The 24,316-nt window shown below is 39.1% G+C and overlaps 1 protein-coding gene across 1 annotated transcript; it reads left to right on the forward strand.

Moving 5' to 3' along the window:
• Positions 1-2,495: 2,495 nt before the first annotated feature.
• On the forward strand, positions 2,496-7,588 carry acyp1 (acylphosphatase 1, erythrocyte (common) type). The gene is made up of 3 exons (XM_079833369.1): positions 2,496-2,603; positions 2,701-2,793; positions 6,960-7,588. The coding sequence occupies exons 2-3, from the start codon at positions 2,710-2,712 to the stop codon at positions 7,173-7,175; spliced, it is 300 nt and encodes a 99-aa protein (XP_079689495.1). The 5' UTR covers positions 2,496-2,603; positions 2,701-2,709; the 3' UTR covers positions 7,176-7,588.
• Positions 7,589-24,316: the final 16,728 nt, after the last annotated feature.

Here is a 24,316-nt window from a genome sequence, read left to right on the forward strand (position 1 = left end):
ACAAATCTTTCTACAGCGTCGATGGCAGGGCGGCCAGAGCGAAGTTTGACTCTCTCGCCGGCGGCGGTGTGAACGCTCAGTAAGGTTTCTAGCAGAAGCTGTCAGGTTTTGATTTTTTATCTTTTGGCATTTGCTAGAATCCATGATGCCATGAATGTGAACAAGATGTCCAGGGGCCGGATTCACAAAACATTCTTAAAGGGTCACTTCAGTGATTTAGCATTAAGCTTTGTATCAGTAGAAACCCCGTAGTATATTTGAATTATGGAACTTTCCCCCTCATATCCCCCTGAGACGAGAGAATTATGCATTTTATTTCTGGAAAAATTCCTCCGATGACGCAAATATCATAATTTTGCGTCATCAGAGGAATTTTTCCAGAAATAAAATGCATAATTCTCTTGGGTTTTTTTGCCAGAGGATAAAAACTACAGCCAGTAGAGGGAGCTGTTCCGCATGTTTTCAACCCGCCCACAGCGGAGAGATCTCACGCACAGAATGTAAATGCGCTCAGCTCGACCTTGGGCATTCATAACGGAGCGGTGCAGAGTGTTTCAACTTTTCAATGAAAAAGTTTAGCTTCCATATGCGCTCAGAAAACGCGCCAGACTGGACACGCGCTGAGAATGACAGCCGCGCTTACCACCCTGTTGAGTTGAGGCTCTGTTATAAAGCACAGAGTCAGCGTATCTCACAGCGCCATCTGCTGGTGAAAATAATCACTACACGATTGCTCCTATAATCAGCAGCTGCTGTGATTGGGCGCTTTTTTTGCAATACATCTGCAGGTTGTTTGGAACGAGCTGTAAAACGGGGCCATTTCCGGGGACAACTCCAGCCGGGGAAAGAACACCAAAAACTGGGACTGTCCCCGGAAAACGGGGACGTCTGGTCACCTTACTGGCTAATGCTAATCCCCTGCGAATAGGGCTTTAGACTTTATACAACGGGGTAAAAGGCTCCTTTGAGTTTATTTTCTTCTTAATCACTAGATGGCACAAAAACGTGCCTCGCACTTTCCAAAACATCCGCTTCTTGTCTGATCCTTGATCCTGAAATCATTGTCTATATTTTGAGGCAAAAGTCTTCTTAATGATTTTGTTCAAGGTAATTAAAGGTGCAATATGTAACTTTTTTTTTATCAGTAAAATATCCAAACACCGCTAGGCCAGTGTTATATATTTTGTTCAGTTGAGTACTTACAATATCCCAAATGTTACTATTTGTAAATCGTGAGAAATTGCTATTTTACCCGAGGAACCGGGACGCGTGTGGGCATCGCCTGTCGATGACATCATATCTGCGTTCCCCTCGGTTTCTGGTTTTAATCTAAATTTTATAATTCAATTTTTATCCGCCTTTGTTTTGAACAGGCGACCTCTAGCGGAGCGAAAAGTTACATAGTGCAGCTTTAAAGCAACAGTTTTTCAACAACAACTTTATTGTGCTAAAGGCACACTAATTAACATGATAATAAATGTCTGGCTGACTTTTCCATTTGTTGACATAGTTAGATCCAAAGAGTAAATATCATATATTAAGTTGGGTGTCCAACTTAGAGATAATAACCATATTTATTATGCAACCGTCATATTTAAAGCTGCAGTCCGTAACTTTTTGCGCTCTAGGCTGGTTAATAAACAGCGGTTTCGGTGTGAAATAGTCCCAATATAAACACTTATTAAAAGTGTACCATAATGATTCAGGGTAAGACAAAAACATGGTTTGGAAAATGGATTCATGTTGTACATTCTCATTATATAATTTGTTGTAAATCTTGAGCACAAAAAAAAGTTACGGACAGCAGCTTTAATGACAGTATAATAATTAAACAAAAATGAATTATTTTATTTATCAAAATAAACAGAAAAAAATACACACTTTGCTAAAGTAAATTGTAAATTAGACATTAATAAAACATATTATTTCAGCTAAAGTAGCCTATTTGTATAACTAGTTTGTGTCTTTTGCCCCCTGCATGTTTTCAACTAAATAAACCACTTTTATGATGTATTTTCACACAAAATCTGTTGCTCCATCAATGTTCAATACAAACACATATTTTTTTTTCTGCAATTATACACCAAGGGAGCACATTTTTCTTAAGGTGTGTCTTCATTGTACCTTATATGACACTGTTAAGTTAATCCAGGGGAAAAAAACTAGGAGCTAATGAGAAATTATTTTATACTTTGTTAATATCCAGCATTTCTTTACATTACCCAGTCCTTGGGTCAGCTTCACTGTATATATATATATATATATATTCACCTGTAGTTTCTCATTCACATTATATAATATTTGATGTGTGTTTAGCTGTAAACTCACCGGCTTGTGTTGTCTCTGAATGTAAAATGCTGGTTCAAAATGTTTCCAGTTGTGCTTACACTAGTTGCTTAGGAACAAGACAACGCAAACTTCCTTCACTTTTGGCATTGGCCAGTTGCGTGAGACGTCCTGCCGTAACCCGGATGAACGACGCGCTGTGATGATGGTGCGCATGCGCCACCTCTCACACGACTTCATATGTTGACACGCTAATAAAGTCGCTTTCTCTGCGGATTTCGGAAACCAGAAAGCCGTTTATTATCGTCCATCCCCGGGTACGTCATGCAGAGTTGAACTGGCCGCATGTTTGGGGAAGCCTGTGATGTTGTGTGATATTGTAATGATTGCTCGAGATGAATGTGTTGTGTGCAGGTGAGCATCATGTCCTCTGAAGAAGAGCTGCTGTCTGTGGATTATGAGGTGTTTGGGAGAGTGCAGGGCGTGTTCTTTAGGAAACACACACAGGTAATGCACACACACACACACACACACACACACACACACACACACACACACACACACACACACACACACACACACACACACACACACACACACACACACACACACACACACACACACACGCATGTGTACTGGGGCTAGTTGTCACATCAGCATGTGCTATCAGCAGAATCAGATACAAATGTTACTGTGGAAATGCATGAATGCAAATTAATATTTCTTATTAATTATTAACATTTATGTATAGACAACAACATTAAGGTCTTGACTATGCATTGAACACACACTGTTATTATTATTATTATTATTTGGCTAGTTTAAACTGCAAAAAAATATAAAAGGTCACAAAAACTGTTGTTGTGGTTAATAAGTTATTTCAACACAAACCTCAAACTGTCCTGACCAGACATTTGAAAATAATCATGTCATGTGAACACAGTTGAACATTTGGTTAAAATCTACCTTCATAATGTAAAAGTCGACATGATATCAAAAGGGTCTTAAAACACTTCCCAGGTATGGTGAATGATTTATTGATGCATGTCATTTCAAAGAAAAATGTCTTCAGTTTCTTCATAATCTTCAAGATGTACTTTCTCAGGGTATGTTTACACAACAATGATGTGCTAAAAACGGGGAAGAAAATGACAACGTTATCAAAACGATCCCTGTTCGCACGGATCATTTGGGTAAAGGAAAGCCATGGAAGATGGATTTTTTAATTTTGCACTCTTTCAAGTTATTTTTGTTATCAGAAAAAGTTACAAAGTGTAGACTTAAAGGGATAGTTCACCCAAAAACTAAATGTTTATGTTTATCTGCTTACCCCAGGGCATCCAAGATGTAGATGTAGGTGTCTTTGTTTCTTCAGTAGAACACAAATGAAGTTGCAGTGTGATAGTCGTATAATGATGTCAATGGGGATATTTTAGAGTATGAGAGCAATGAGAGTAAAAACACAAAGACATATGAATCCTTATTAAACCCTGCGGCTCGTGGCGACACATTGATGTCTTAAGACACAAACCCATCAGTTTCTGCCAGAAACACAACAGTATTTGTTATTTTTTTACCTCTTATCAGACGAATGTCATCTAGTATTCCCAGTGCCATAACTTCCGGTGAATAAGGTCAAAATACCGGCGCGATCAAAGATATATATACGTAGATGCCTCATTCGACCGATCCGTGCAGGCACTTATGAGGCATCTATGTATATATCTATGATCGCGCCGGTATTTTGACCTTCCTCGTCGGAAGTGATGGCGCGGGGACGGCTGATGCAGAGCCATAGAAAAAAAATGAAATAAAGTTATAAATATGGATATTTTTCTTACACAAACGCGTCGATTCGCTTCAGAAGGCCTTTATTAACACCCCAGAGCCGCGTGGAGCAGTTATATGATGGACAGATGCACTTTTGATGGACTTCAAAAACAGAGCAACTATTACTGCCATTCTAATGCTTGGGTTAGCCAGAACATTTTTAATTTAACTCAGATTTTATTAGTCTGAAAGAAGAATGTCAATTTACAACGAAATTACGACGTTATCAAAACGGTCCCTGTTTGCACGGATCCATGAACACGAATAATAACGCTGTATTTTGCATGCCAGACAAGTAGTTGGTGATGTCACTGTAAAGACTGTAAAGACTTTCATCCTTATTTGGGTAAAGGAACCCATGTTTTTTTTTTTACATTTTGCACTCTTTCAAGTTATTTTTGTTATTAAAATGTTACAAAGTGTAGCCTTAAAGGGATCCCATGGTGTTAAGACTTGTATGGCTTAATATAACATAAATTATGTCTCTTACTGAAATATGTAGTAGAAAACCCGTTCTCTGATACTGAAATTTGGTACCAATTGATTTCATGTGAATTGATACTCGGTAGTACCGACGAAATTCGGTCAGTGCCCTTAATGCTGCGTTCACACCAACCGCAAATAGAGTGTCAAAATCACGTCTAGTTGGACGCTTGAACATTTTGAATCCATTCGCGCATCCACAGCGAATTGGACGTGTGTATAAATCGAGCGTTTGAAGCGAAATAGACGCGCGTTCAAGGCGCTCCAGGAGAAATATGTCATAAAACACCACTCTGCCTCTTTTCATTAAAAATATATATTAAACATTAATAGCCACACAAATGTGGTCCAGGCAACTCCTACATTACAAGTTATGAAACATGAACAAAAAGCACCACTCGCGCAAGATGCTCAATTTGCGTAAAATTTGCATCATTCGCACGTCCATCGCGCCGCAGGACCTCCAGACGCGCGTCAACGCACCTTTCCATTGACTTAACATTGAAATCACTCGCTCCTGACGCTTTATTCATGTTCGGTGTGAACCAGAGTTTCCGCTAGAAAAAAATGGTGTCGGTCAAAGTGACCGGCAGAGGTTTCGTCTTCCGGACATTTTGATGATATGCCGGTCAAATATCGCCTCTTAATTATTCAAGTTGAGGAAAACTGAAAGCAGTTTATGTAACTTAAAAAAATGACATAATCAGGCCGTATATGCAACATGTTTATTAGCCTAACTTTCAAATAGACGGGAAAAAAAACATGAACGTCCGATTGGCGTCAATCAACCAATTTTTTTTACTATGGTTTCACATTTCATAGTTTAACAAACCAACCCCCCTTCCCCACATAAAATATCCGAATATAGCATTGTTTTTACTCAAGCAAATTTAATTATAAACTCAGTATGTCTCATTTAGTTGGTAACATTTAAATTGGCCACCGTGTAAATGACTCCTTGTCAAATGAACTTGAACAAACAAATGACTAGGCCTATAACATTGTCTCGCGTCATTTTTGGCTACTTTTTACGCTTTTTTGCAGTGCTGAATTGTGCAGCTGCCGACTTAAAATCAAAAGTTCCCAGTGTCTCTCCACAACTTGCAATGCGCATAAGCCGCGTAACCTTGTTCTCCGCAAGGCGACTTCGCTGCTTCGTCTTGATCCGATTCTGCAGTGAGAACCCCCTCTCTGCAGGAACACTCGAGACAGGGATTACACAGGCTATCTTGGCAAGCTTGGTCCACTCTGGATACATTTCGCTGAAATCACATATGAGGACTTCGCAGGCTGTGGAGAAATGCAATCCTCCATAGCCACGGAGCGCTGTCATGACAGCGAGGGCATCACGTCGCAGGCTTACGGTATCGATAAGAGGAGCGGTGTCCGCAGACTCAAGGCTTGTAAAATGGCAAACAATCCTTCTGATCGCTGGTTCTGCATATTCTTGGAGAGCTATTTGTCAGATTTGGAGAGCTATTTGTCAGATTTTAATCTGAAATTTTAATCTGACAATTTGACCGAAAAGATTAAATTTTTTCGGACATTTAATTTTTTTCCCGGCCAATGTCCGGTAATTACCGGACAACGGAAACCCTGGTGTGAACGCAGCATAAAAGTACCGAGTTCGGTACCCAACCCTACTGGTGTCTTCAGTTTTTAGTTGAAAATTTAATCTCGTAAATGCCCCTAAAACGACTTCAATTTAGCCACTAAAACCCTCTTATTTTTCTTAGTAACTTTGTTGTGTTTTTGTAATTTAACTCAATATTCTATATATTATATGAATAAAATGTATATATGTTTTTCCATTTAAATTTTTGGTTAAACCAACTTAAAATTAGATATTCTAGCAACTAGCTGAAATCATATATATATGGGGCTGTCAAAAGATTAATCGCATCCAAAATAAAAGTTTGTGTTTGCATAATATATGTGTCTGTACTCTGTTAATTATTATTTATATATAAATACACACACAAGCATGTATATATTTAAGAAAAAAATATTATTTTTATACATAAAACATTTATATTTATATATATTATAGATTATATAAATGTATATACAGTATATACATGCACATATTTCTTAAATATATACATGAATGTGTGTGTATTTATATATAAATAATAATTAACAAATACAGACACATATATTGTGTAAGCACAAACTTTTATTTTGGATGCGATTAATCTTTTGACAGACCCATATATATATATATATATATATATATATATATGATTTCAGCTAGTTGCTAGAATATCTAATTTTAAATTGGTTTAACCAAAAATTGAAATGGAAAAACAAATAAAGATGCGATGTGCTCACGAGTCCTGCTGGTGTGTGTGTGTCTCCAGTCAGAAGGGAAGAAGCTGGGTCTGGTGGGCTGGGTGCAGAACACTGAGGCTGGGACGGTCCAGGGGCAGATGCAGGGTCCCGCCTCCAGAGTCCAGCAGATGCAGCGCTGGCTCCGGACCACCGGCAGCCCACAGTCACGGATCGCCAAAGCCGAGTTCAAGAACGAGCAAACCGTCGACAAACTGGACTTTAAGGACTTCAAAGTTGTCCGTTAATGACAGAACAACTCAATATTTATTAACATAGATATATGCTATTTATTTTAGTGTTTAAAAATCTTCTTACTGGTATAAATATTAGGGTAAAATGTCTTCCTGATGCCACAGCTAATATAATACACTCCTGTTTCTCCGGTGTGTTTCTTTTATAATGGCTTGGCTTGTATCATCCACACACACGTAATTTCACTTTGGTTTTTACTAAGGTCTATACATTAGTGGTAGTTGTTTTTAAGGGGACAGAAAATGATGCCCCTTTTCACAAGATGTCCCCAAAATGTGTCTGTGAAGCTTGAGCTCAAAATACCCCCCAGATCATTTATTATAGCTTGTTAAATTTGCCCCTATTTGGGTGTGAGCAAAACTTGCAGTTTTTGTGTGTGTTCCTTTAAATGCAAATGAGCTGCTGCTCCCCGCCCCCCTTCCAGATGAGGGCGGATCCTTTACACTTCAGATCCTCTGACAACAACAAAACAAATCTCACTCAGCTAAAATGTCAGAAATAATGTGTTGTGGAGGACAGCCTTACATGTTTGGAAGAGGTTGACACTTTCAGACAGCACCTGGACGTTTCTGAATGGTTAGTGGATACATTTATAGATTAACATGACGGTACATGCTAGTCGACGAGTAACGTTAATTGTTGTATAGTTACGTTGATTCAACTCGTCGACTAGCATGTACCGTCATGTTAATCTATAAATTGTTGTATAGGTGCTCGTGTGGGAACGTAATATGTCTGTCACCTGACTATACAATGTATAATAAATGTGCGTTTATGAATTACGCAGATGGTGAATGTTTTCGGGATAAAACTAACGACATAGCTCTAGTCTTTGTGAATACATTCAGATACTTTAGCCATATTAGCCGTACAGCGTTCTAGAAAGCTCATTCAGAAAGGAAATTTGCAAACATTCACAAAATATGAAGTTCCATTCTTACTTGTTCTGGATATGTTCGAGCCATAGGCTGTAAAAAAATATGGGCGTAGTGTCCATTATGTCACTCGTAGGATTCTGAAGAGCAGTTTTGAAGTGTAAAGTCGGGTTGAGCTGGCCGTCGCCATCTTGTCAGCGCGTCACTCCCGGATAACAGAAAATGGGCAAAGAGGCGGGACGTGGGCGGAGCTGAGGTGACGTGATGACTAACAGACAGCAGACAAACGGCTATCCACCTGTCACTTAAAGTGGCCACGCCCTTAATTATGCAGAACTTTAAGGCTTTATATAATGTAAACGAATGAGTAATAAAATAACCCCCCCCCCCCCCTCAAAGTCGTCATGAAGGGCAAAATTAGCCGTAGAGACCAAAACCACAATGTGTCCCAGACTGTAAACATGTGTTCTTCTGCTGTAAAGTTGGGCATTTTAACATGAGCTCAATGAGATTCTGCTCCTTCTGGAGTCTGTCTCTAGTGGCCAGTCCATGAACTGCAGTTTAACTCACTTCAGTATCGGCTTCAAGAGAAACTGCAGGAGGTTGCACTAAGCGTTGGTATTCCTTCTGAAACAACTTTTTCACAAATCCGGCATTGTACTGGCCCTCGTTGATGAAGCAATCATGCGTAAAATTATTTGTGTAAATATATAACATTTTATAAACATTAAGATGGCAGATCATCAACAGTCATGGGCGGGGTTTCCCTACTCTTACGTAGAGATTGATAATGATTGATGGGGATTATAAAAAAGTATTGGGTGGATTTTTACAATTATAGGCTGGTTGTTTACACACATCTGTGTTCAAACACAAATCAATTCAGCATAATATGTCCGCTTTAAGCCAGATTCCTATATGTTCCCAGAACTGTTTGAGGAGATTTATGCATTTTAAATGCTTCGCAATTCTGACTTTATATCTCGCAATTCTGACTTTCTGGGGTATCTGTGAGGATTTCCAGTCAGGATTTAGACCGTATCATAGCACTGAGACTGCTCTCATCAGAGTTACAAATGATTTGCTCTTATCATCTGATCGTGGCTGTATCTCTCTATTAGTGTTACTCGATCTTAGCGCTGCATTTGATACTATCGACCACAACATTCTTTTGAATAGACTCGAAAATGATGTAGGTATTAGTGGAACTGCATTGGCATGGTTTAAATCATACCTATGTGACCGTTATCAGTTTGTAGCAGTAAATGAAGAGATGTCACACCAATCACAAGTATGGAGTACCGCAGGGCTCAGTGCTAGGACCGTTGCTTTTCACCCTGTACATGCTACCACTGGGAGATATCATTAGGAACAATGGCGTTAGTTTTCATTGTTATGCTGACGATACTCAGCTCTATATTTCTTCACAAGATTAACGGAATGCATAGCTGATATAAAACATTGGATGACTAGTAATTTCCTGCAACTTAATTTTTTATTATTGGTCAAAAAAGCTCCACAAGTAGAAACCTAGAATACTGTCTAACACTTGATGGCAGTGAGGAACCTGGATGTGCTCTTTGATACCAATCTTTCATTTGAAAGCCACGTTTCTAGATATATCGAAATTACGGCACATGCTCTCAATGCAAAATGCTGAACAGTTAGTTCATGCATTCATGACCTCAAGGCTAGATTATTGTAATGCTCTACTGGGTGGTTGCCCTGCTCGCTTAATAAACAAACTCCAGCTGGTCTAAAACGCAGCAGCTCGAGTTCTTACTAGAACCAGGAAGTATGACCATATTAGCCGGTTCCGTCAACACCACTGGCTGCCTATTAAACCTCGCATACATTTTAAAATCTTGCTTATTACTTACAAAGCACTAAATGGTTCAGCTCCAGTACTTGAGCGAGCTCTTAACACATTATACTCCATCACGTCTACTGCGGTCTCAAAATTCTGGCCAGTTGATAATACCGAGAATATCTAAATCAACTGCAGGCGGTCGATCCTTTTCCTATTTAGCTCCGAAACTCTGGAATAGTCTTCCTAACATTGTTCGGGAAGCAGACACACTCTGTCCGTTTAAATCTAGACTAAAAACACATCTCTTTACTGTGGCATACACTTAAAACACTTTTTCAATGAAATGATTGTTACGCTGCATTAACTAGGTCAGCCGGAACCGGGAACACTTCCCATAACACCTGATGTACTCGTTACATCATCAGAAGAATGGCATCTACGCTAATGATAGTCTCTCTGTTTTAACCTGAGGTTTACTGGAGTCAGCCGGATCCGGCCCGTATCCAGATCAGATAGTGGACCTGCGCCCAGAGAAGACCAACGCATGACCCTGAAGTGTCTGCAGAGACCGTGTAAATTAGACGCCCCCTCAAATTGCCTCATCGACACGGCATCCTCAATAAACCCGTCTCCGGCGTATTGACTCTGATCCTTAATATTCCGATCTAATATGACTTCTGACCTGTAATGTTGCCAGAATCATAAGCATATACTGTTCGTTGGCCAGAGGAGAACTGGCACCCCAACTGAGCCTGGTTTCTCCCAAGGTTTTTTTTTTCTTTTTCTGTCCCCTGATGGAGATTTAGTTCCTTGCTACCGTCGCCTTCGGATTTTGGCTTGCTCAGTTGGGGACACTAAATATTAAACTATATCACTGATATGCCCACATTGACACTATATAATAACTAAACTGAGCGGATGACATCACTGTTTTCTCCAGAGCGGCTGTACAGCCGAATCAAATTCTGTTGCATTATTTTCCTGTTTAACACTGTGACGCTGCTTTGAAACAATCGGCATTGTAAAAAGCGCTACATAAATAAAGGTGACTTGACTTAAACATTTGAATTATAATTTCAGGAAGTAATGCATTTTTATTAAAGCTACACTATGTAACTTTTCCGTCCACTAGAGGTCGCCTGTTCAAAACAAAGGCGTAGTTTGATGATGCCACGTTTGAGCGCATAATCTTGGGACATGTGGTCTTCACCTCACAGCCGGTGGGAAACAGTCAGGATAGGACTCGGGCAGAAATCATGTTCATGGATGCGATTATTAACATTACTGTAGTCTGAAGCAGAGCAGGAGCGAGTGTTGTGGAGCTGAGCAAGGCCGCAGGAGCGATTGAAGAGCGGGACTGTTATTATGGCATAGTCGCCGGCGGGACTTTTATTATGACACGGTTGCCGGCGCCACTTCCTCTTTTCCAGTCATGAATATGAGGTAACGCAACTCTGTTTATCATATTAGATATATCTGAGTGTGTTGAAAAGGAAGTTATGACGTTCGCTCGGCGGCTGCTATGACACTTGTTCACACTGCAGTGAGAGTAAAGTGTTTCACTGAATAAAACCGGAGACCGAGGGTGACGCAGATATGACGCAATCGACAGGCGACTCCCTCACACGCATAGCTCACACGTCCCGGTTCCTTGGTTAAAATAGCAATTTTCTCACGATTTACAAAGAGTTGGAAACATTTGGGATATTGTAAGTACTCAACTGAACAAAATATATAACACTGGCCTAGTGGTTTCTGGATATTTTACCGCAAAAATCCTACATAGTTCACCTTTAAACATGATTTTTGCTAAATAATAAAAGGCATGCAATAATAGTCTAAAAATATAGCTGCAAGCAGCCATTACCGGGGCCAAGCGCAAATAAGAAGACAAAATGGCTGGGAGTGTCAGATCAAAACACCTTTTAAGATGATTGTAGGCAAAAAGGCTGAAAAACGCATTGTAGTCTATGGGAATTTCATATTTTGTTCTATTATAGCGCCACCAAGAGGCACAATCCTACCATTTTTTTATGTGTCCTCGGAGTGAGCCCATACATGTGTAAATATCTCATTTTGTTTTGGAGTTATAGACATTTATATGAAAAACATGTAAAAAAAATTACTGACACCTGACTATGATTGGATTTTACTCCCCTTTACTATCAATATTTTGACATTTGGGCATGTGAGTTCAGCTATCGACCTATGTTTCCGAACTTCTGACGCTGGTTTAGTCTCGATCATACTAGCGGTTTCAAAGATATCAGCTAATGTTTTTAAAGCGCTAAATTACCACGATGCACAAACCACACGCCGAAACATGGCAAGTCTTGTATCTTTGGACTCGGCAAGGATTCAGGAGACAAAAAAAGTTCCTCCCATGAAAATAAGTCAATCACACCCAAAGTTATAAGCGTTTTGGAAAAAATGTATCCACTAGGTGGCGCTGTTTCAAAACTTCTCAGGCTCCTACAGGGCATCGTGCTGATGACCCAAACCGAGTTTCGTAACAATCCGGACGAATGGTTAAGAAGTTATAAGCAAAAATAGCCATTTTTCGTATCTCTGGATGTTGCCGCAGGTCATGCTTGTGATGACATGTACCAAGTTTGGTTTGAATACGATAAAGCGTTGTGGAGATATAGCATTAAGTGTATTTTTGCAACCACTACATAAAATTTGTTTCAGCATTTATCAAAAACTATTTGACGAATCAACTTGAATTCCATAACTTTTTGTCAACATAGTCTGAAGATGATCTGTTTAAATTTTTGTGAAAATCAGAGTAACGGCCTAGGAGGATTTCACAAAAGTAGTTTTTTTGGAAAATTCAAAATGGCGGGAACATTTTCATGACGAATTGTGTTTCTATCCCTTAGGGTTCAAAAGTTATTCGCATAAACATGAGTGAACCTTTGAACAGGTGGTGGCGCCAGAGGGACAGTTTTAGAGACTCCAAAATTGGTGTGGTTAATGTTGGGCCAGTCCTCTATCTGTGTGCCAAATTTCATAACTTTCCCGCAAACGGTTCTATGGGCTGCCATAGACTTCAATGGCGGAATAATAATAAGAAATCTAACGATTTCAATAGGAGCCTCCACACCTTCGGTGCTTGGCCCCTAATTATAAGGCTATAAATTAGAGACACTTCTCTCTTATCACTTACAGTAGATTCTAACTGATGCTGACCAGACTATCATGAGATGCTTTTATCCACAGCGATATGTTTAAATTATGTTTACAAATTTATTTTCATTGACAAAACAAGTAATTGCATAAAGAAAATGATTCTAATCATCATATTCCACATGATGCATATAATGAGGAATGGGTTTTATTAGGGCTGCACAATATGTCGAAATATTGCGATATGCATATCGCAACGGCACGCAATATCTGAATGATTTTAATAGGCTACTAATCTAATCATCATATTCCACATATGCAGCTGATGCATTGATGCACATGATGAGGAATGGGTTTTATTTATAATAGTAATAGGCAAAATGGCAAAAAACATTGAAATCTGATCTTTGAGTTGGAACGGGGCTCCATATTGGCAGCCGCAGGAGAACCATGTGTTCATGTATAAGTTGTGTACATATTTCAGAAGTATTGTATTGTTTAGAAATGAGTAACCTAAATTCTCTCAATAGAAAAAAGTAAGTTTGTCATTTGAGGTCTAGACGTTTGCTCTCTCTCTCTCTCTCTCTCTCTCTCTTTCTAGGAAATTAAATTTAGATCGGCTGAAGGTTCACCATGATGTGGCACCATCCATAAAACACACTTCATGTGTACGTTGACCTGCGTGTCTGGTATTCTCCCAGAACCGAGACTCCAAAATGAATGGCTGTATTGTGAAAGAGCCAAACATTCCAGGAAATGAGTGTTCCCCACCCTCTAGTCTCCTTCCAAAGCAGAGACCGGCCGCTTGTTTTCTACTGCAGCTTTTTTAAGGCCCAACCACCCGTATGGAGCCCTGCACCAACTGTGAGACCCAATCCTTCTGATGACGTACGCCACTACTAGCGAATGGCTAACGCTGTGCTTAGTAAGGGCTGGATGCACATCACATCTGATCTGTAGGACGAGCAATCGGATCTTTGTAAGAGAATCTGTCATTTATTTCTTTTTTGAAGTTAGTAAAATGGTGGGACATGCTATTTTGTTGTACAATATTGGTATCTGATATTTGTATTGGTAGGTGATGGTATTAATTAGGGATGCAACAATACAGTTAGTCCACGGTTCAATCCATACCTCGGTTTTTAACCACGGTTTTCGGTTCAGTTCGGTTCGGATGGCTTATCACATCAGTTTTTTGCTATTCTATTTTAAGCGACAGGAACAGCAAGAGATTAAGGAGAAAAAAGACTATTTTTTTATTTCTTTATTTTACTTAAAATAATTGAAAAACCTTACTTAAACTTAAAACTTTACTTAAAAAAACCCTTGTACACATTCCTAGTGTATTGTAAAATATAAAATAAATATATATAAAGATTTACACTGGCAGCTCAGAGCAGTACAGCAGCATTTAAGTATGAAATTGAATGAATAAATGTCAAATTAAAACACTACATAGACTTCACTATAAAATATACATTGATTCTTATTAAAGCTACTGTATTAAAGTTTTTCAGTCTAGAGCAGTGAGTGATTTTCTCTTTGTCTTTTGTTGTTGTATTAACATTAAAGGGATAGTTCACTCAAAAATGAAAATTCTGTCATCAAGAAATGAATACAGGTTTGGAACAATATTAGAGTGAGTAAATAATGACATAATTTTATAGGTGAACTGTCCCTTTAAGGACAGCGTGTTCACGTGTTCAACTGTCCCTTTAAGGATAGCTGCGCTTTTGTCAATTTAAGACGTCTACACATCTAATCTACAGACACGCCGATTTTACTTTCACTTTAGACATAACCGACTGTGTTTATGTAAACCTTGTGTGTATTTGACAGTATTAGCGAAGTAAGACTACTAAGTCCAGTAATCGTGTGTTTGACAGGCGTTTAGTGCGCGCGCGCTTGGAAAAGCGCATGTTTAACCGGCAAGGCTGTAAAACGCATGCAAATAATGAACTTTCGTGATTGTGTGAATTACTATAGTGTTCCGTGAGTATAACTCCACCACTAACGTGTGATGTGAGTGTATGTCGCGTGGTTCAGAATATTGGGATGGAGTCAAATTATAGAATTTGTAAATAATTAAATGCAAAACCGGAAAACCGCAATTCACAAGCGCGTATTGAACCGTGAAGGCCGTACCGAACGGTTCAATATTATATTGAGAACTGCGGCATCCCTAGTATTAATGGTGTCTGACCTGCCATTAAAGGGATAGTTCACCCCAAAATGTTCATGTTGTTCCAAACCTGTATAAATGTCCTTGTTCGGCTGTACACAAAGGAAGATATTGGGAAAAAATTTTGTAACTAACGACCGTCCACCATCGACTACCATAGTATTTTTTTTCCTACTATGATAGTCAATGGGGGATGAGATCTGCTTGGTTACAAACATTCTTCCAAATGTCTTAATTTGTATACAGCAGAACAAAGACATTTATACTGTAGACAGCGGAAAAACATGGAGAGCATCAGCGTTCGTTTCTACTCTGACAGCCGCAGGGTCGGTGTTAGAAATCAGGGATGGTGAGAGAACATTGTGATTGGGACATTTTTCATCTTCAAACCAAACTTGGGTCTCCAACCGACAGAGTTTAAATCCCGTCTGGCTAGTGTGCTTCCCATAATGTTTATGTATTAGGTCAGTAGGTGGCCTTTTAGAGGCTGTTCCAACGCATTCGTTCAATCCGGTCAAATGCGTTTTTCGACTCCCTATGGCAGTGGTTGAAAATCGACAAGCTCAAGACCAGTTTACACCTGTATTTAGCTTTGTCCACTTGTGATCCGATCTATTAAAATGCATCTTAATACCAGGTGTAAACTGAGCCTTAACCCTCTGGTGCTCTTAATTTAGGGGTTGCATTGGTCGTCTTCCCGGTCATAAGTGACCGGACACCTAAAAATTAAACTTCCTCCACCCCAGTAAAACCAATGCAATTTATATATATTTTGTATTTTGAGATGATTTAAAGGTATTTTTTAATATTTATGCAATAATTATGGTCTATTTTTGCCATTGAAAATTATACAAAAAGTTTTTTTTGTAATTTTTTTTTTGTTGTAATTATTGCAGTATTTCAGGTTAAAATAGAGACTAGGCCTTCAAAACAATTTCTTCTGAAGGCAGATTAGCCCCTCTTTTGGAATTATTTAAGAAATCATGCAACCATGTGTGTAGCCACTAGAGTCTCTATGGAGAGGCTTGAGAATTCACTAGGTCTGTTTTGAACACATTTAATGATTTTTTTTTTTTTGATGGATTTGAATATATATTTAAAAAATCTCAAAGACTATTTATTATAAAGTTTTAGATTTTTGTTGTTGTTGTTGTTAGAAATATAGATTTTTTTTTCTGTGAATTAGTTTTTTTGCAGGTTTCCCATTCATTACCTTTGGTGGTCATTTTTGACCGAAGAGCACAAGTGGGAGTATTTTTTTATGACCACTTAGCATGCTCAAATCATGCCCTCAATATTTCTGTGTGTTCACATACCTAATGCTAGAAAAGTCACCAAATTTCATATCATTCTGATGAAGCTGTGCTTTTTAAAAATTCAAAAGGTGGTTCATAGGTTCAGTTTTTCATAGGTGTGTGTATAAGTGTGTGTGTGTGTGTGTGTGTGTGTGTGTGTGTGTGTGTGTGTGTGTGTGTGTGTGTGTGTGTGTGTGTGTGTGTGTGTGTGTGTGTGTGTGTGTGTGTGTGTGTGTGTGTGTGTGTGTGTGTGTGTGTGTGTATAAGTGTGCGTGTGTGTGTGCGTGTGTGTGTGTGAGTGGATGTGTCAATATCACACTCTTGATGTTTTAGAGTGTCACTGCTGTGTACTTTTTTTCAGCATCGTGGCCGATTTGTAGATTGTACACACAAATAATCAGAGAATTTTTGTGTTTTTGCCGATTTCTCATTCATTTCCTATGGTCAGTCATTTATGAACGAAGACAATGAACGCTACTTTTTTTTTACAACCTATTATCATGCTCGAATCATGACCCCAATGTTTTTGTGTGTTTACAAACCTAATGCTAGAAAAGTCACCAAGTTTCATATCATTCTGATGAAGCTGTGCTTTTTAACATTTCAAAACAGAAATGACTGAAGAGCACCAGAGGGTTATTTGGGAACGTCCAACTTCCAACGATCTAATCAATTCCCGAAGGACGATTCAAATCCCACCATATGTTATTTCTCATTTCAGAAGCCGTTTCACTTGATATACATCACAATAATGGAAGAAAAGACTATCGCAACCGTTTCATGCTGCATTCGGGACGAGGTTGGAAGCGGGAATATCCAAAAATACAAATCAAAAGTAAAAATACTTCATTACTGTCCACCACTGGTGAGTTCCAGTCATTCACATGTTGACCACGTGATGTCGCCATGGCACAATGAGCGCTTTTTGAGTGTTTTTTGTGTCAATTAAAGGGGTCATGAACTGCTTTTTTTAAAAACATTTTATACTGTTGTCTGAGGTAAACTTATGACGTTTGCGTGGTTTTTGCATTCAGAAACATCATAATGAATAAGTAAAAGGGTATTTTCTGCCTTGGTTTTGAGGCTCTCTGAAAAACGTTCGGTTTCTATGGGCGGCTGCACTGAAGACTTGGAAGTAAACGCCCACAGCTATGATTGGATAAGATTTGCATTTTTAATGAGCTTCAGCTCCTCTCAGTACATGTGGGGATTGTTTTGAAAGCGTCTGGGGAAACGCTCACACGACTCGCAAAATATCTTTATCAAACAAACACATGATTCATCTCTCATCCACCCGCCATTGATTCGAATAATATTTCTGTATCATTTAGCCCGATCAGTGAATATAATCGCGAACCGTGTGTAGAGCTTCATGGAATGGGTTTCCATGGCCGAGCAGCTCATCCAAGCCTTACGTCACCAAGTCCAATGCAAAGCGTCGGATGCAGTGGGGTAAGGTGCGCCACCACTGAACTCTAGAGCAGTGGAGACGTGTTCTCTGAGTGACCAATCACACTTCTCTTTTTCAGGGTTGTTTTTCAGGGGTTGGGCTTGACCCCTTAGTTCCAGTGAAAGGAACTCTTAATGCTTCACCAAGACATTTTGGACAATTTCATGCTCCCAACTTTGTGGGACCAGTTTGTGGACGGCCTCTTCCTGTCCCATAATGACTGACCAGTGCACAAAGCGTCTCCATAAAGACATGGATGAGGAGTTTGGTGTGGAGGAACTTGAGTCCTGACCTCAACCCGATTGAACAGCTTTGGGATGAATTAGAGCGGAGACTGAGAGCCAGGCCTTCTCGTCCAACGAAGATTCCCCATAAACACACTCCTAAACCTTGAGGAAAGAGCTGAAGCTGTTAGAGCTGCAAATGGTGGGCCATCTCCATATTAAACCCCACGGATTAAGAATGGGATGGCATTAAAGTTCATGTGCATGTAAAGGCAGGCGTCCCAAAACTTTTGACAATATAGTGTATAAAAAATAATTTAAATTACAGTTTTAAAGACCATGCAGTTCTTTATTTGATAAACCTTCTATGTTAGTTTTTGCTCAGACACGGTGCAGTGGCTGATTTTAGATCAGAATGTCCACCTGTTCTATTTTGACACTGAGAGTGAACATAGTGATAGTGAAAGTAACGTATGTTTAAAGTTGAAGAAGTAGTGCAATTAAAGTTCATTAGCAATGTTTTACAATACAGTTTTTTTTTACAATCATTTCATAAAACAAGTGGAAAAGACATACTAATACTAATAATTTGTTGGCAATGAAAATGTACTGGAGTATCAATAATGTAGTACTTTTTTTTTAAAAGTAAACAAAAAAAACCTGAGAGGGTGGACATTTTTGATCTTCCATATCATTTATTTTGTTTGATAAATGGTTGAATTCATTTACCCAAGCTTGACTAGATGTCAAATGTTTTACATCACCCTATGGTGATTACACCGAAAATGTATTTTAAAAACAAAGTTAGATTTTTTACATTTTATGATGGCCAAAAGTTAGCCTGGTTTTATCAGACTCTCGTACATTTCATTTGTACATAGTCTAGCCACTCTCCATTGACAAGCGTTTACTTCCTTGAAGGCGGGAACTCTGTTGAAGTTTAAAACTATTGGATCTGCCAAGAGCCGCTCTGGATCTGCCTAACCAATCACTAACGTTTGGTCGTGACGTATGTCACGCGCCGTTCGCCTTTGATTCTCACATTAACTGTGCACACCACCTCAGTGTCAGTGATAAAACTTTGTGCATTCAGATTGTGATTTATTCACGGTGGAGAGGAGAGTTTTGTGATTGGAACGCGCTGCTCTCGTGGTGCATATCTCGTGCAATCATAACATGATTGTATGCTGTCAATAAAATGTCATATGCTTGGTATGATAAGAATAAATGCTGCCGTGTATAACAGCACAATTGAAATGTTTACGTGCTTTTCTTCTTTTATTTTTGAGCGGTGATGAAATATTTTGCTCTTGTAAACACTTGCCAGTATTTAAAGAAATACAAGTCTAGAAATGCAAATTACAGCTCACGCAAACGCACAGTGCTCTGAAGGGGTCTAAAGGATATAAACAGTGAATTTTGAAGTGTTATATTCTTGAAAACTCAGAGATGTGGATTCGGACAGCAATTACATTACCACACGACCTTGGTGTTTGTCAAAAGTCGATAATTCAGCCTGGGTTTTTCTCGCGGGTGGTGGGAGACGGACGGCTTCAGCCAACTCCTTCACCACTAACGGAGCGAGCTGGAAAAGACTTTTCCCGGACCACAACATCAGCAGTACAGCAGTGATTGTCCTTGCTCCGTGTAACGGGAGTTCGTTTGTTCAGGGAAGAAGGAGGCGGGAACCGGCGAACGTTTAACAACTTTTAATCAAATAATAAACACAAAATGAAAGTAAAAGCTGCAGCCCCTCACGCAGGGCCGGCTCTAGCTCTTTGGTTGCCCTAGGCGAGATTGAGTTTTGCGCCCCCCCCCCCCCTAATTGTTAAGCCCACTGGCAACTATAGTTGCCAGTGTATAGTTGTCATTTTCCTTCTGTAAGTATTTTTCTAGATATTATCCATGTTTTATATCTTAATGACACACAAGCAGACAACCAAATAAAGGATTGCAAGAAAAAAAATATATATTAACTTCCTTCCTGTCACATGAGACTGCCAACTTCCTACCCCTACTTCCAGGGAGCACAACGAAGGCAAACCCTCCCAAAGAAAGGTCATTTTCATGTTACTAATAAGTATTTTTTGTTGACATATATATATCAACATAATCATGAAGGTCTCTAGAATCATCCAAACAAAACACATCTTACAACAAATCTATAGTTTTTAGTATACTTAGTCAAACATAATAAATTTGATTATGAATAAAGATTGATCTGTTGAAAGCAGTTATTTTGAGTTAGATGCTAAATGTTCTCCTCTTATTCATATTTGACATTGAAGGGGTGCATACAACATATTTGCCCACCGGCAACTATAGTTGCCACAGATTCAAATACGATTTTCAAGAAAAAATACAAAAACCTGGGGAAAATAAATGCAGAACATGCCATTCAGAAAAAATTGGGCACAAATGGGTTAAGTATTTATAAAAACTATATAAACAAAAATGCTCCTATTGTTACTCCAAGACTTAAAAAGCTAATTATGACTTAAATGATACACTCTAATAAATTGCACATACAAAAATGCTACAAAGAATGTTGGAGGATATTTTACAAATTATGACTCAAACTATGGATGAACAAACAAAAATGCTTTTATAGTCACTCCAACACTTAATCAAGAAAGTTAAGACTTGAAGGATCAACTGCAATAAATTTGTCATACACAAATGCTAGAAAGAATGTTCAAGGATATTTACCAAATATTAACTCCATAAACTATATAAACATTAACTATAGCCTACCCTCTACAAACAAAAGTGCTATTATGGATACACTGTACTTACCACTACAAAATTAAAATATATAAGTTCTTGTAGCTCTATCCCTATCTTAAATAATAAAAGATGAACAGTTGTTTCTGGCATTTCTATTCACCTTCAAAATTGAAGCAGCATTAAAATTTGGCTCGTCTGGATTTCCTTATTGTCCGTGAAATGCGTAGTAATATGTAGATAACTAGCTAGCTAGTGATAGCTTAGTGACAGCAATGAAACGTCCAATGCCGTCCAATATTAGTTGATAATATCGATAATACGAAGTAAATTTATTTAGTTTGACACCTTTATGGCTGAGATGAGAAGACTTACCTCTATACTGGGCTTTCTTTTGATCGTCTGCCTTTCTCTTTTTCCGTCCCTGTGCACTCGAGGGTTTAGACCGCTTCATTTTTGAAGAACGCGCCAGTGCTAAACACTTGCCTGACCTAACGCCTGTGCTAGACAATATTCACTTTCAATTCAATCTAATAATCAGGTTAAGTAATTAAACGTGCGGCTGAGGGGGCGCCCAAGGATGATCATGTTTAATAAACAGTATGTTTTATTTCGCTTGTTTTAATTCTATCCTTAATGGGAAGTAAGTTTAAGGGCGCCACTAGAGGGCGCCCCCAACACATTTGTCGCCCTAGGCAACCGCCTAGCTCGCCTATAGCAAACGCCGGCCCTGCCCTCACGGACGACTGCCGCGCACAAACATAACAAAATATAACTTAAAATCCAGGCCTGGTCCTCTCTCGTCCTTCACCGGTGTCGCTCGTCCTTATATGCCTCCGTGCTCCCTCATGAGAGGACTCGAGACCGGTGTCGCTCGCTCGTCCACACTCCGGTTTTAACTTCTGGACATTCGTCAGCGCTGCCACACACTCGCATCTTTCACCGCCGCCATTACTGAACTACAACTCAAACTAGCGCACAACATCAACGTCATCGCTCTCAGCCACTCCCTCTGTTCGCTGATTGGACCGGTAAAAAATTGTTCGGGGAAAACCTAACGCCCGTTTCACACATACTCCGTTTGCGGTGCGTATGCGGTGCGTATTTTTTTCCGTACCCATGTTAACGGATTACAGCTTTCACACTGCGCGCGGATGCTGTCCGTCAGTCCGTTCCAGGTGCGGTGCGTCTGCAGCAGTCCGGGCGATCGTTTCTGTACCGAGTCTATTTTTTGCTGTGCTGCACTGCGGAATTAAAGCGACAGCACATTGTTCGCTTTAAAATAAACATGTACTGACACGAAAATCTAGTAATTTTACCACATATGCATATAATTTAAAATATACTCTGTTTCAAAGTCAACACATGGCTTTTTTTTCTCGGGTAAAGCAAGGAAACGACACCTTAACTGGCATTTAGGTTAAAAAAAATGAAATAATGGAGAGCACGTACGTTCCTGGAGGTGGAAAAACAAAGGTCTTTATGACCTGCTTTTAAAAGGATTTAAAAACGAAAGAAAAGACGAGAGTCGGCTGTTTTTGTATATAGCCTATTGTAAGTTTCTAATTTAAAATGTTTATAGGCTATACGTTATATTTAAATGTTTTGCCACTTGTGTGAGCTAAATCTAAAATATAGGCTATATAAATATAAAGTAATGAATTGAATAAAACGTTGTTTAAATGTACTACGTTAAAACGTGACATCTATGAAAGTGTAAATAAAGAGAATTGCAATTCTGACAAGCCATGTTCAGTAACAACTTTTGGATTTGAAATAAAAATAATAATGAATAAATGCGGTGTTTGTGGTATACAACCGCGGATCAGTTGCGCGCTGCAAACGCAGCATATATGAAAGCACAACAGCGCGTGCTGCTCCTGCACCGCATACACACCGCAACACGCACCGCATACGCACTGCAGACGGAGTAGGCCCTATGTGTGAAACGGATAAGCATACACCGCAGTCCCAGACGTAGTACTGAAGGAAATGTATGGGTCGTAGTGTACAGTCACAGTGGGGCTTCATACAGGTGTCATTCCAGGACAATTCATCTATATTTGATTTTAAGAGTAGGGTAGACCGAGTACAGTTGGTACAGGGGTACATTTGAGACACCTCAAATAACTTGCAAGCTCAACAAGTCTGATCTGTGATATTTGCTTCGCACATGCGTATTAGCGCCCTCTTCGATCGTGGGAAAGTTGAAGTGCGTGCGCTTCTCCAGTCCGAAGACATCGGTGAAAGTTTTTTTTTCTACGGTAAGTTTTTCATTTCACCACCTCCCTTCCACATTGAATAGCTTCTCATCCTTACATGACTGTTAAAGTTAACTTAATCTGTGCTCTGAAAACTGGCATATTGTAGGCCTATGACTTTGTGTCATGCAAGACGATCGTAAAATCTGGAGAAATGTGCGGTGGTCGGGGGGGGGGGGGGGGGGGGTACAGTTGAGACGCAGTGTATCAATTATAATGTACATCGTTTTAAACATAATTCAAAATTACAAGAAAATACTGTAAAAAAGTTTTTTCTGTAAAATTTGGATTTTTTTTACAGTGTAACCTTATTGGTTGCACCTCCATTGCGTCACCTCATCTATTGTGAGTGGTGGATTTCAAACCTCAAAACGCCCCTTTTTTTGCATCTTGTTAAAGTTAAGAATCTTGGAGTGACACTTTTTGCTTTTCCCCACATACATCCGGTAAACATCAAATTACACATGAGTATACCATGCCCGGATATTGCCGGATTTCAGTGTTTTCATGCAGTGTATTGTACCCGCACTAGAATCCTATTGCGGCACATGCAGTTTAGATGCACGATGTTTACCGTTATTTTGTTTAATATGTTATTTTTATTTTTTTTGCATTTGATTGCAATTGCTCAATATGTTTTACTGTCACTCAACCGAACTGTTAGCCTAGCCTACTATTAAAATGATAAGCTGAAATTAAATATTGTATCTCTGTTTACCGTTACTGTTCATAATTAACTACTTTTAACTAAACAAATAATCAAATAAAATACTGACTGGAAATAAAAACGGTTGAATTCCCATTTTAAAGGTATTTTACAAATTCACAGAATTGGTTAGGCAGCTTCACAGCATTACGGATGGGTGTCTCAACATGGGTACAGTTGGAACAAAAAAGCTTCTTGTGTTTATGAGCATAATTGTGGCAAATATGACCAATTTATGGATGTTAATAATTATTCATATTTTAGTAGACAAGTAAAGGACATGTCATATGAAAAAATCACTTCTTTTCAGTCCTCAGTTTTGGTGTGGTAACTGAAAAAGCAAAAAGTGTACCAACTGTAGCCTACTCGGTCTACCGTAGTAAATCTCTAGAGTGTTTTGTCTGCTGGTGTGATTTGGCCAACAGTTCACATTATAGGGATTATACAGGTAGACTGCAGGTTACCCACCCTCAAAATG

Source organism: Gobio gobio, assembly GCF_949357685.1.
Source record: "Gobio gobio genome assembly, chromosome: 13".
NCBI classification, from domain to species: Eukaryota; Metazoa; Chordata; class Actinopteri; order Cypriniformes; family Gobionidae; genus Gobio; species Gobio gobio.

Excerpts from the sequence above, each read along its gene's own strand:
- acyp1 (XM_079833369.1), top strand. The coding sequence starts at position 2,710 with ATGTCCTCTGAAGAAGAGCTGCTGTCTGTGGATTATGAGGTGTTTGGG. Across the intron at positions 2,794-6,959 it reads TCTTTAGGAAACACACACAG|TCAGAAGGGAAGAAGCTGGG; the intron begins GTAATGCACACA and ends GTGTGTCTCCAG.